The 14,313-nt window shown below is 48.0% G+C and overlaps 1 protein-coding gene across 2 annotated transcripts in view; it reads left to right on the top strand.

Moving 5' to 3' along the window:
• RGL1 (ral guanine nucleotide dissociation stimulator like 1) overlaps nt 1–13,859 on the top strand; it is a 104,981-nt gene extending 91,122 nt beyond the window's left edge. For both annotated transcript variants that reach the window (XM_080917862.1, XM_080917861.1), the window contains 4 exons: nt 2,184–2,370; nt 5,987–6,241; nt 9,530–9,644; nt 11,627–13,859. In XM_080917862.1, coding sequence (XP_080773988.1) covers nt 2,184–2,370; nt 5,987–6,241; nt 9,530–9,644; nt 11,627–11,814 — 745 coding nt within the window. In that variant the 3' untranslated portion in view covers nt 11,815–13,859. The remainder of the gene's footprint in view (nt 1–2,183; nt 2,371–5,986; nt 6,242–9,529; nt 9,645–11,626) is intronic.
• Nucleotides 13,860–14,313: the final 454 nt, after the last annotated feature.

The raw sequence follows: 14,313 nt of genomic DNA, 5'->3' as shown, positions 1-14,313 counted from the left end.
CTGTGGGCTGTTTCTTAGTTTAGAGTAATCACTGCCGGGATAGAAACATTGTTCATCATGTACGGTAGATGAGGAGGCCTTTTGTGCTCAACTCTGAGAGACCTCACTCTGTTTGGATAGAATCCAGAGGCCCTAGACTAGCTACAGGACCACCCCACAGCATCAGCACCACCCGGTCGGTCGGCCTGTCTCCGTCTGCCTGTCCCCTTTCCAGGTTTACCCTTTGCACTTCAGCTACCTCAGGGCCTTTCTGCACACATCAGGCAGTTAGTTTTAGTTACCTCCGCTCTACTAATGTTTCTCCCAAAGAGCCACCTGGCTCACTTTCTCACTTCCTTTCCGTGACAAACGTGGTGGCCACTCTAGCCCTTCATGTCACCTCTCCTCGGCACCCTCTCTTGGTTGTCTTCTGTCTTTGAACTTCTTCCACCCTACTGTGTGCTGTATGTGTCTGTACAGTGTAAACGCCACGGAGATAAGCCTGGGCTTTATTCACTTGGAGTCTGTAGACTGTAAATGCTACTTCACACGGAGTAAGTGATCAGTGAACGTGTTTAGAACGGGCAAGGTGAGCCGGAAGCTAGGGCTGTTATAGGAGCAGTGCGTATGTTTATAAAATCTACAGCTCGATGAAGGAAAGTTTCTATAGTTAGCTGCAGTCACAGAGCCCAGGAAACCGAAGTACGGAAACAGTGGATCATGAACTTACAACGGGAAGATCAGAGCACACACCCAGCTTCGGCTCAGAGCTGAGTTTACGGAGGTTTTACCATCTGGAAAGATGAAGGGAGAGGAGGAAGGGAGTGAACATTGTGCTTTTTGATCCAGGCTTCTGCACTAGTCTCTCTAGCAGGAGCTTGAGTCCTGCTCTGCTCGGCAGAGCTGGTCTTCAGCATTTGAGGAATCAGAGAAGGCAGGTCTTAGTTCTAGAAGCTTCTTCCTCACGCAGATCCCTTCACTTACAAACTTGAGACCGATCCTTCTGGTGACGTTACCTGCATTGGCCAGAGGCCAACAAGGACAGTCCTTAGGGCCTATTGGCCAGTTCTCCCTGGTCAAGTAGCGCAGGCCAAGCAGTCCACCTCGACACGTCCCAGCCCAGTCGCTGCCTGCAGACATATCGGTTATCTTCCTGAATGGAGGGTGCAGTGCTTCCTGGATCAGTGGGTTGTGGCTCAGCAGTTCTGGAATCTTCTTGGGCACTGCATCTGTCTGTCCCCCTTTCCAGTCTCACTGTCTCCTGGCTCTCCTCTTACACGCATGCAGGACTTTCCCTTAGCCTCATTTCCATGGCTTCCTGCCCATCTGGTCCGTCATGCATAGAGTCATTGTTTCTTCTGTACAGACTCAAGCTAGGACAGACAGACCTCCCTGTGTCTCCTGTGCCTATATCCTTACTGAGGGTAAAGCTCTTTGAGTGCCTGGCTTCATATGAGATTAGGTTCTATCCACTTTATTTTGGTAAGCAGAGCCCCCATTTCACGGTACCAAATGTTTGTTAAATCCACGATCAGGTCATACTGTATACATGTATGGGAATGACAACGGAACCCCATTATTATGTTTAATTAATTTTTTTAAACAATGACTGTTTTGCCAACATTCATACCTTGTGTTTCCCAACCAGAGCAGCTGCAGAAATAGCTCATCCGCTTCCGATTTTCAGTTCCCCTTTCTGTAAGGCCTGGCCTGTAGGGATTTCCCTTACAGCTTACCAGCTCAGCTCAAAAGAGGTTTTAATATTTCTTACCTAAGAGAAGGGTTCGGGCTATTTTAGTTTGCCAGATGGCTCAAAGCAGAAGTGTTCGTCCTTGGCTTCTTATTCAGAGCACACCCACCTTTTCCAGCTTCACAAAGTTCATTTTGGGCTTGGAAGCAATAAAGGGTGGGGTGCTGGTATTCTGACCGTCACAGCAGTCCATTGACTGCTAAAAGATGGGGACCAAGGACTTAGAAGGACTCTGGCTGCATCAGTTAAACAACTTATGTGTCATTTGAGGCTGGACAGAATCTACTGGGACAACTAGTATTTGTTAGAAACAGTATAGTATTTTTTAAAAAATACTTATATGAGAACATACATGATTGAAAAGCATTAAGGGCTTAATTGGCACACATTCTTCGGTCAGTCATAGGTTCTGGGTTTGTAACAGCCTGGATGTTTGGCATTCTGTCTCCTGCAGACTGTTTCTGGGGTCTGAACTCATCCCCGGGAGCACGCCCACCAAAGAGCAGCCCAAGTCCACAGCCAGCGGGAGCTCTGGTGAGAGCATGGACTCGGTCAGCGTGTCCTCCTGTGAGTCAAACCACTCAGAGGCCGAGGAGGGCTCCATCACTCCCATGGACACACCAGATGAGCCTCAGAAGAAGGTACACACTCAGCTTTCCCATAATTCCCTCCTGCTGCCGTCCCCGACCTGCTGCTTGCCACTTGAACAATGTCTGTGTCTAGGTTTCAGTACATCAGAGCCAGAGTTCCAAGAGAAAGAGATACAAGTACTAAGGGGATATTTGTTTATCCCTGGAAACATGGTTATGGCCCATAAAATAACTATACTTTAGTCAAAAGATAGGGGATTTCCCAAGCGGGAACAAAGCGCGGGACTTGGATGCATGGCAGCTTTTTGGTGCCGTGCACTGTCTTACTTTCCCACGAGTGCCCCTCGGCCCGCCACCCAGGGAAGCTCTCTAAAACTCCACAAGGCAGAACAACCTCCATGTTTCTTGGGGTCTGGCTACTTTGGGATTGGCCCTACACCACAGTTTTAGCCCAAAACCAGTTACCTGTCCTTTCTTTATCTGGAGAAATAAGCTTTCCAGAACATCCTCCCAGCATGCTGAACTGTTTGGAGGGAGGGGAAGAAGCCTCGCCCTGTAGAGACGCGCAGGGAGAGCCTTTTCTTGGTCATACCTACTAACTAGCATTCCATTGCCAGAAGCTATCATGTGGTCCCATCCAGCATAAATAACCGAACTGGGGAGGGAGGATCTGGCTTCACTGGGAGGAAGCGGGAAACAAGTCACAGGGCAGAGGGCGCAGTCTTCAGTGGGGTAAGGATTTGGTAATGGTGAGCTAGTGTCCCACAGTGGAAATAGACAGTGGGATCCTCATCCAATTCATTCCTCATGGCTGCACAAACAAGTAAGACAAAATATCTCCTTCAGCCTCCTTATGGGCCGCTCAGAGAGGTCAGCTCTGCCGTGACTGGAGCCCAGGGCAGTTACAGTTCACTGTGTTTCATAAGCTGAAGGGAAAATGCTGCAGACAGCTAAAAACCATGTATCCACAACCCAGAATGTTGTCATTCTCCAGAAGTAGACGGTTGAGTGATAAAGCACTTGTCACACAAATTTAAGTCCCCGAGTTGAGATTCCTTCAAAGTACAAGAAGCCAGATAGGTATGTCCACCTGGAATCCCAGAACTACTCAGAATTACTGAGACAGGAGCCTCTCAGAAGTTCTTGGCATATGTACAAAATGATGACCAACCTGTCCCTGACAAGGCAGAGGGCAGCAACTGTCACCTGAGGTCACTCTCTCTCCTCTACATGTGTGTGCCCCGGCATATACATACCTGCACATACACACACACACACACACACACACACACACACACACACCTCTTTTCCTCTCACATGCAGAGATTTTAACACATACATTTTAAAAAATCTCGAGTGAGGTCACACTTGTCCACTTTTTCACAGGGTCTAATGATTAACGGGCCCCATAATCTGGGGTCATACAGAAGTGAGCATGGCTGTGCTGCCCACACACCTTCTCACCCCTGCTCAGACTGTTGGTGCAGTAGAGTAAGACCATGTTACCCTAGGAAACCATGAGGATTCGGGCCGAGGATGCAGCTCACTGGTAGAGTTTATAAGTAACATGAACACAGCTTTGGGCTCTGTCCCAGCAGCATACACACACACACACACACACACACACACACACACACACACATACATACACACACACACACCACACACAAACCCACATGCATGCACACGCGCATACACACAAGCACAGGGTCTTTGTAATCCTGCACATGCTGCTGTTGCCACAACTCTGCTTTTTGTCTGATAATTTCTCTCATAGGTTACATCTATATATTTTTACATGAATCTTTCCCAGAGCCAGGTTTCTACAAACTTAAAGATGAATGTGCTGCAAGATCCCTGTACGTTACCCAGGAAATCCCACATGAGCCTGGATGTCTTCCATAGTCATAACCTGGTGTCCTGTGATAGCCCCCCCAGCGGCCTCCGAGAGGTCTCTCTTGCTCTCCCACATGAGGTTGTTTTCTTTCAAAGTAAAGTGTGACTCGCATTCCTCTCTGTATTCACTCTATCGTCACTTGTGAGCAGTTACTTTGTGAGTGCTCCTTGCCACTTAAATTCTTGGAAGGAGGGTGGGGGCCCATCAGATGCTCCCTTTATGACTCATGTGAGCTCACCACCCTAATGCGTTATCACCTCAACTATGAATGTTATTAGGATCACGGAGAGCCCAAGGGAAAAGGGAGTGAAAGTGAAAAAAATTCAAACAGCATTTGGAGAACAGACCTTCCTGGCTGATAGACTTGCAGGCCAGATAATGCTGTTAAAATTATCCACTCCGAGTCACTTGGAAACAGAAGAAGAATTCCAAACACCAGCAACACATGGCTAAACGGTATCACAGCAGTTCCACTGCAGACACGACATATTAGAATTGGCACTGTAGCTTGCTGGCCAAATAGAACACCCATGGAAGAACCCTTAACAGAGGATGCCACAGGGAGAAGCAACCCTGAGAAATTACAGCTAACATAGTCCCTATATTTTTTTAGAAGCCACATTATCAGAAAGCTAAATTTAATTTGTTTCTGTGGAATGGCAGATTTATATAGAAGTAGTTAATAGTGAGTTTTAATGACTTCTAGAATATTTTATAGGATTATTATAATATAATCCAGCTTAACTCATTCTGAATATTAAACACACACACACACATACACACACACACATACTTTTTTCTGTAACCATTGATGTTTGAACGGTTCAGTTTAATAGTTTTATGTCAGGAACACACCCTGATGCTTTTAAGTATCTCTTTGTCTGGTGATTAACATTTGTTGGATCTTAAATATTCAGTCACTGGGCGAAGGACATTGCAGCACACACCTCTCAGATGGCCTTGATGTAGATTGTAAGGTAGATGCCGCAGTCCTAGCAGCAATGAGGAAAGTGGCGGAGATACTCAGGGGCTGTGCCTTGGTTTTGCTGCCTCACTGCTCTCGGCCCTGGTTTTGATGATGCTGGTTTTTAATGCCCCTCTCTCACCACCCTGCAAGTGTGACCTAAGTGGGAAAGGTGAGTGTAAGCTAATGGGCAGGCTCAGCGCTGAGGGGATCAAGGCTCGGGCCCAAGTGAGCGCACTTGTCATAGCTGCACCATGCCTGGAGCGCTCTGGTCCTGGTAGTGGTGTGACTGGCTGGATGGACCAGGGGCCAGTGTTCCCTGGGCCTCCGGCTTCTCTGTTTGACATAGGAGTCAGGTGATCTCTGAGGCCCTCCCAGCAGAACCACATAAGCTGTAGTCCTTATCTTAGATGCTTCTAAACATGAGGACATTTATCTCCTACTACAAAGCTGGGTGTGAAGTAGCCAGGGCAGAGTGTTCTCCGAGGCGGCACTGAGGACTGTTGGTGAGAATCCGTGAGCTCTTACAAAGGCTTCCGAGCATCTGTAAACGCAGGCTATAGGGCGTGTGTAGTCTGGAATCTGCTGCCATCTCCTGGTCACCTTTATAGGGACAACTAAGAACAGGCCATTGAAGAACCACTGTGCCTTTCTTGGATTCAGAGTGAGTTCACACTGAGTCACTGACAGTCGCATGAGCCATGAGCCCATGGCGTGTGTGTGTGTGTGTGTGTGTGTGTGTGTGTGTGTGTGTGTGTGTGTGAAGGTTCTAATGTTTTCCTCTGGGCATGTGCTCACTCTTCCAGCTCTCTGAGTCCTCCTCCTCCTGTTCTTCCATCCACTCCATGGACACGAGTTCCTCAGGGATGTCGTCCCTAATCAACCCCCTGTCCTCCCCTCCAACCTGCAACAACAACCCGAAAATCCACAAGCGCTCTGTCTCCGTGACGTCCATCACCTCCACAGTCCTGCCTCCTGTTTACAATCAGCAGAACGAGGACACCTGCATCATCCGCATCAGTGTGGAAGACAACAACGGCAACATGTACAAGAGCATCATGGTAAGGCGCCGTCCTGCCGGGGCGGGTCTGTCACACCTGTCTGCACATGCACACAAAACCAGCATGAAAAACAGCAACGTAATGGCACAGGCACCTATAGGATATAGTTTTGACATCTTAAGAATTGTTTAAACCTATTCTTGGAGGTTGGGGGTCTCATTTCATGATGCTCAGTGTGGGTAACCGTGGGACAGTCCAGGGTGGATGCTGTTGCTTCACACGCCTTCCTGGAACTCTTCCTACGGTTGCACTGACTACCAAATTAACACGCCTTCTCAGTAGTGTAGCTCCTGGTGACTAAGCTTTCCCCCTTAGCCATCTGGACCAAGCTGAGCTCCTGAAGTGGGTGATTAAGGCGGAGGTGCAGTTTGAGTAGGAAAGTAGCTACACTTCATCAGTAAATAGAATTGAGTTTTTATGTGCTTCTTAGAAAAACTGCATTAGATGGTTGTCTTTCTGGAATACATACACGGCCTCTCATGGGGATAACCTTAACTGTGTAAGGCCTTGTGTTAGGTGATTAAATTTCTTAGTCTGCAGAGCCTGTCATGCACTAGAGAGAGGGGGAGGAGGAAGAGAGGGAGAGAGAGAGAAGAAAAAATATTCTCTGTAGTAAAATCTACAATAAATTCCATGTCTTCTTCATTTGCCTGAAAACTGAGGCCTAGGTGTGCCATAAGTGGGCCGAGTCATTGCCTTCTAACCTTTGCTGGTCCGACATTGAATACAGTAATCACTGAGGATGTGTCCTCACTAGGTACCGGCCTGGGCTTTGGAGAGGGAGATGAGCAAGACTCATTGATCTTCAAAGAACTTGGATGGAAGAGAGAGGTCACATACTAAATGACATCCTAACAGATGCCAGACTGGATTGGAAGTGGTTTGCTGACCTTGGTGGAGGACTTTGTGTTAATTGTACAGGCAGTAAGGTCTCACTGAAGGCCTCCTGTTAAGAAACGATCAGGTTCATTCGTGAGAAGCGTAACTAGCCTTGTGGAGTGGGCAGCAAGCCGGGGAAGCTGCTCCCCTCTTTCATGCAGGGGATGATAAGGCCTTGAACGAGGACGCTGGGCTCAAGGTGATAGGGAAAGTGAGGTTTTACTTTTAGAGCCATTCATCCTGTTACCAGCCATTTGGTAACTTGTGGAGAGTAAGGAAGAGGGAGGATTTCCATGGAAGAGGGAGGATCTGGGGCCATCTGGTGGCCAGTGGCCGGTGAAGTTACCAGAGGAAGAGGTTTCAGGGACATCCAAATAACACTGTTTAGTACTGTCAGAAGCATGGGTGATGCAGGGTTGGTGTTGGAGTCCAGTAGTGTGTTACCCCATCGCGTGGGAACAAGCATGTGGTGAGGCTCAGACAGTGCCTTAAGGGAGTAGCTAACAAAGACGCTCTTGAGGAACAGCAGCCCCGGGAGCCCAGGGCATCTGCAGTAGTTGTATTTTGGGCACACTCTAGCCGAATGCTTCTGTTCTATAGGCCAACCTGAAGATGGGGGCCACCTACATGACCACAGTGTCTGGAATCAGAGTACAAATGTATGCATGCACCCAGCAGTTACTGCTGTGGACCGTGCCCACGCCAGTGTGCTCAGGACAAAACTGTACCTGTAGGAGACATCGTGGATCGAATGCACTCTCCTGGTGTTGAGTAGATATAAATAGATGAGTCCCCAGAGTTTTCCTTCCTTGGAATAGGAACTGCCTTTGGGAGAACAGCCCCTGTCACTGTCCCTTCCTGAGACCCTTTATGTTGCATAGGGTGAAATCTGGAGCTTTCTCTGCTATTAATACTAATGTAACTATCAGTTCCTCTGTGTAGCTTTTGTGCCACAAAATAATGAACACCCAAGGAAAGCCCATGGCCACTGCCAGTATTCTGTAAGCTGGTTTTCTTGCTGAAGAGGAAGGCTTGATTTCTAAACTGAAATCTAATTTATCTTAGCCTAACATTTATCCCACAAGTGGCCTTCCCCTTCAACATTACACTACCAGTCTACTTTGGTTCTATTTGGAGATAATTTTCTTTATATTGCTAAATAATAGTTTCCTCTTTTAAAATTTTTGTGTTCACCAATTCCTTCCTTGTAAGTATAGAAGACAGATGTTTTAGTATTAGATAAATCTATTCAACCCTTATTTGCTAGTTATTGAATCCCAAACGCCAGCTGCCAAGAGGGTCAGAGGGAGGCATCTTAGCCCTAAGGAAATCAAGCCCACTCTCTCTCTCCCTCCCCCCTCTCTCCCTCACCCCCCCCCCCCCGTGTGTGTGTGCACATACCCGTGCACACCGAGCTCCACCAATCTGCTCCTAGTGAGAACAGATTTTCTTTTAAAATATGCATACCCTGAGTTCTTCAGTTCTCTGGCCTTTAAAGATGTCACACATGACACACACATGTTCTTTTCTCATGCCATCCAAGCTTATGCTCAGAATCAACCTTCAGGCCGAGATAAGGACGACGGAACCCAGACTTGAGGATGAACATTACATTTGTGCTTTAATTAGAAGCTGATTTTTATTGATGTGTGATTCACATTTAGTTACAGACTTTAATGTTCAGTTCTTTGAGTTTTAAAAGTCTCTGTGTATATATCTGTCTGTCTGCCACCTCAAGCCAAATGAAGCCACACCAAGACTCCCTGGGCCCTTCCACCAGTCAGTCCCCTTAAGCCTGAGGCTGGTTCTCTAAAGCCACAGACAAGGGTTCATGGTTAATGCCATACTTTGTCTCTTACTCGGTGCATTTTCGAGAGTCTTCCCCACTGTTGCAGTTTTGAGTTCTTAGTTTATTCTCGTCCCGTGGCTCAGGAGTCCTCTGTGGACGTGGGTTTTCATTTCTCTAGCGGACGGTTTGCTGGTCATAGTGTCTTGTCCCTTTCTGCAGTGCCAGTGGACAGAACTATATCCATTTCTTTCTGTTGGCTGTCAATTAATGTCCTAGCGTTAGGCTGACACATGAAGATGTCATTGGCCCAGGGCTCAGAATGTCTCCCGTTGTCCATCGTTCATATATGTTCTCTTATTTGGGAACTCACTGGGGTAGGATGGTAGGTAGTAGTCTTCCTCGTTTTAGTGAGGTGGCCCCGTGACCACCGTCCGCCATCTTTCACCTACTCAGAAGCAGTACTAGCTCTCAGGAGTCTGGCGCTTCTTCCCGCCACCCAGAAGCTTCTTATGCCACCTACTCTGTCCTTCCTAGTGACCTACATGACAGCAAAGGTCAGAGGTCAGGAGCTTAGGAACCACGAGCCTAGCACATTACAAATGTGTTTGTGGTCTCTGCAGTTGACAAGCCAGGATAAAACCCCCGCTGTGATCCAGAGAGCCATGTCAAAGCACAATCTGGAGTCGGACCCAGCCGAGGAGTATGAGCTGGTGCAGGTCATCTCGGAGGACAAAGGTAGGCATGCTCTCCGTGGATGGCAGGCACTGCCCGCACACTCTCAGCTTCACTGCTGACAGCAGAGAGGGCATGTAATACTTCCATTGGCTCCTAGTGCTGGCAGGGACATATGCATATATTTGTATGAGTGCACAGGTGTGTGTGTGTGTGTGTGTGTGTGTGTGCGCACATGTGTGGCCAGGTGGGTAAAAATGTGTCCTACTGTCTCTCAGCCTGGAGCAAGGTTGGTGGCCAGCAAGCCCAGGGGAGCCCTCCTGCTTCTACACAGCAGGCGCTCATATTCACTGACCTGTCTCTCATGCCCCCTGCTGGTGATTTCTAGGTGTGCCAGGCTGACAAGCTGCATATCACCTTATCCTGGCATCAAGTGTTTCAAGCTGCTACCCGCCCCCAACGCTTGCTTGCTGTTGTTCCTGCGCTTTTCTGTAGGATTCCTCTTGTCCACTGTTTGGGTTCCCCATGAGAAGTACATTCTCACGAGCAGTCTCTGCGTGTCACCAGAGGGAACCACATGGAACCTGTTGGATCTGGGCGGGTCCTCACGCACATCTTTGACATTGTGATTCTCGGCCTTGTCTGACCTGGAAGCGCTAATGTCACTGTGCCAGAGTTTGGGTTTTGGTTGTTGTTTGATTATTTTTGTTTTGGTTTTTAATTCTGGAACTAGTGTTACAGGTGGTTATTGGTGTTGGGAATAGAACCCGGGTGCTCTTTAACCTCACGAGATCTCTCCAGCTCCAAATCTAGCTATTTTATTTTATTTAAGTGCAGGCTCTGGGAATGAAGTTCAGGTCCTTGTGCCTATGAAGCGAGCCCTTTTCAGGTGGAGCTGTCCGCTGACTGGCAGTTGCAATACCTAAATGCAGTTACAGTTTAAGTGATAAATCCCCAATGTGGTCCGTTGAACGGTAGCATGTGGCTGCGGCGTAGGAGGCCAGTGGATCTGTGGACCCAGCGGCTCAAAGAGGGAAACCCGGGCTTAGCTTTGCCCCGAGCTGAGTGGTACCGGCCAAAGTTCTTAATCAGCTCCCTGGAGAGAAATGCCCTCTCTGGTCGCTAGTATAGTATAGGGCAATTATGAAATCACCATAAATAATGTACCAGAAAGAGCTTTGCAGAAATGCTCACTGCTCTAGAGACGGGAGAACAATTATCATGATCCCAAAACAGGCGAGCGTGAGTGGGAAGACTGGGGTGTTAGTCCCTGTGGCTCCCTGGACACCATGCACCAGTCTGGGAGAGCCTGTTGATCTTGTGAGGCGTTCACCGGAAGCTCACTTCACCCAGGTGTGCAGCCAGCAGCCCCTGCCACTTTCTTTTCTGACCTCACATCCACAAAGCCCAGTGTCCACATCTGCCCATTTTATTCTGTGGTCTTTAAAGCAGAATCAAACAACTTTTCATTGACACAATTTAGTATTCCCCTGGTTTATAAATTGCAGGTGTTTAGCTGGGCATCACTGAATTTGACTATTGCTTAAAAATTAATGGCATGTACTGTCTTATGTGGATGTTGTTTGGTGTTGAAAGGCAAACAAACTCTGGACAAAGCAGTGACCCAAGAAGAATAAATAACTCGTTTGACTCGGAATTATGCCGAAAGTATCTTAGTTTAATCCAAGTAAAGGTGTCTGACAATTGCTGTAGGTCTTGTTGAAGTAATTGGACTCCCTCGGGCTGTGGGAAGCCTGGGTTCTCATTCTCACTCTGTGGTCCTGGGACCCTCCTGTCCTTGGTGTCTCTACTCCTGCACCTTCTTGAGGCTTTAACATTCTGTATTTGAATAGTTAGGTTCATGGGAGGAACTCTGACTCCATGTGCTTCCTTTCAGATAGGCATCACGGTTTGGGGACCCGTCACGAGGAACTGTCCACATTGCCTGGTCTAGGTTATAGTCAAGGAACAAAGACTCCATCCAGGCCTCGGGCCAGGGCAGAACTGGCCGCACTGACCAGCTGCTGTTTCCTTCTCTTTCCTAGAACTGGTGATCCCAGACTCTGCAAACGTCTTTTATGCCATGAACAGCCAAGTGAACTTTGATTTCATTTTACGAAAAAAGAACTCAGTGGAAGAGCAGGTGAGGCTGCGCAGTCGGACCAGCTTGACGCTGCCCAGGACAGCTAAGCGGGGATGCTGGAGTAACAGGCACAGCAAGATCACCCTCTGAAAGGCACAGCACACCCCTGCTTGCCCAAGGCAGAGTGAGGCTGAGCCAACCACCACGAGTGCTGAGGACCATTGGTGACAGCGACAGATATTTACAGAGTGTAGAGAGAGCACTCTGGGGGACAGTGGAAGCGAATTTGACATTAAAGGATAAATGGCTCACTGATGCTCTTAGACCTGGGAGTGAATACAAAACGGTCCATATCTTAAAATATATATACGTGTGTGTGTGTGTGTGTGTGTGTGTGTGTGTGTGTGTAGATATACCAGAAGGACTATATAGGATATTCTGGACTATGGAAAAACCAATTTGCACAATGGCCCAGGAAGTTGAGGTCACTTTTTACAGGGAAACAAAAGGGACCGAGAACCTGGTCTCAGACTGTGGACGCCGAGTGTTCTTCATGTCAGTATTACACACCTAAGCTCTGTCTTTGTAAAGGGACAGGATTACTTTCTCACAAGCCACCAGGTGACCAAACTGCAGAGGCTGGAGTGGCCACGGGCTGCATGAAAGACCACATGAAAAGGTTCGGATGGGTCAGTGGTCTCTGCCCTCTGCCGGTGTCTGCTGGAGCTTCAGAGGCCTGCGTGCCTTGCTGGTCCCCATCACAATGTCCCCAGGGTCAACAGGAGCTTGTTCCAATTCCCGGAAACCCTGTAGTGCTTCTGCGTTCTCTCCTAAAAAGCAGACCACAATCATTATTGCACAAGTACCCCGGTCTTCTGTAACCTTTCAGCCAGAGAAGAAAGCGCAGAGAAACAGCGACTCACCTGGACTGGTCTCTGTCTTAACCCACTCACCACCCTCGGACTGCCCTTTGCACGTAAAAGTGTGCGTTCAGTCTTTTGCAATCTGGAGCCTTGTACCTCTACCTTCTGTGCAATCTGTCCCTCAGGTGTAAACATTTCTGCTGCAATTGACTACATGCAACCATTTCAAGCCCGTGAAAGATTTCTGAGCAGTGACTCCCCACCCCCTGCTAATAACCCCTTAGAAAATGTCCCCCGTTGACTAACAGTGACTAGTTTCCATCTTCACTTTTGGAGCATCCCTGTGCTCAAGTCACAGGGAGGGAGGGGCCGGTGGATGCTGTCCCCGCCCCTTCTGGTAGATGGGAGCAGCTTCCTCTCTCGTCCCACGCTTGCTCTCCTAGCCACGCTGTTAATGTTGGTTTTTCAGCAGTAATGGCACCATACTCTGAGCTATGCTGGGGCTTGAATGAAATAAGCCATATGTGAGGGAGCGGACATGTATAAAAAGCACTTTCAAATTATTGTCCCTTTTTAATTATTTTTCTCCAAATGCAGGTTTTTATTCCAAAAATAAAGAGAATGAAACCAGAATATGCTGTCCAGATTGTAACAGGGAATTTCTTTCCTAACCCTGTACTATAGCCCCAAAGGTTATATAGCGTTTGTGTTATGTAAATAGCTGTATGAACAAGAAACACCGGGAAAAGCTCAAAGGTGTGTGGCAGTGGACCAAAGAGAGAGCCAGGAAGTCATCAGATTCCCTTGTTGAACATTCTGACACTACCCTGGTGTTTCTAGGAGGCTGGATTGGAACGTGGAGGCAAGTTAGTTTTCAACTAATTGTCAGAAGGCACTTTCTTCTTTCGTTTGGGAGTCTTTACTTCTGTGCATGGAGGGGAGCTGGCAAGGGTTACAACCATCATGAAGACTGAGGGAAACCTAGCCTCCGCCTGGCTTTCTTGGGGGTCAAGGTCAAAAAATCAATGCAGAGCTATTGCCCTGGTTTAGGGTGTAGCTCACAAGACATACATGTTATGACCATGTGCTCACCCTGTGTAATTATACTGTATATGTAGAGCCTAGATTTATATACTGCAATGTAAAATATATATATATATATATTTACATTTTTTAAAAAAGACAGTGGAAGTCCGAGTGGGTAAAACATGGCCTTGTTTATTTAATTCCACTTCAGTTGTTTTGATTTTGCTCCTGGGCAGACAGCTGGATGTTGTCCCCAGCTGCTTGCACGCTTGTCTTTCTGCATCTCCAGCATCTGTTCACCTTTCGGTTAAACTAATAAACTGGTTTGGGACTCGGTTGGCCTGTGCTGCCAGACCCGAAGGACTTGTATCTAGAGTGTTAATCAGACAGGTTCCGGGCACCAGGTTTGCCAGCGTTCAGAGGCCTTTTCTGAATCAGCGGGACAGCAAGTGGCAGAGGACCGTCTCTACTGGTAGGGTTGTGAGCTTCAAGGGCAGAGGCACGTCCTCGGGGCGGACCAGTGATGCCTGCTTTGCTTGGTTGACTTTCGTAGGAGCCGTGTAATGGGGGTGTCTTTTGTAAGTGTGAACCTGGGGTGAACCTTGCTAGCTCCCTGAGAGCCTTCCTTGAGTGCGTGCGGTGGTGCCACCGTCTAGACAGCTGTGATGTTCCGAGCAGGGAAGACCTCTCTGGAAGTTCTCAGAGGGATTTCCCCTCTCAGCCGACACCATACAACACACAGTCGCGTAGTTTTCATCTT

The sequence above is a fragment of the Micromys minutus genome, assembly GCF_963924665.1.
Source record: "Micromys minutus genome assembly, chromosome: 6".
In the NCBI taxonomy this organism is placed as follows: domain Eukaryota; kingdom Metazoa; phylum Chordata; class Mammalia; order Rodentia; family Muridae; genus Micromys; species Micromys minutus.
This window is presented reverse-complemented; position numbering and strand designations above follow the sequence as displayed.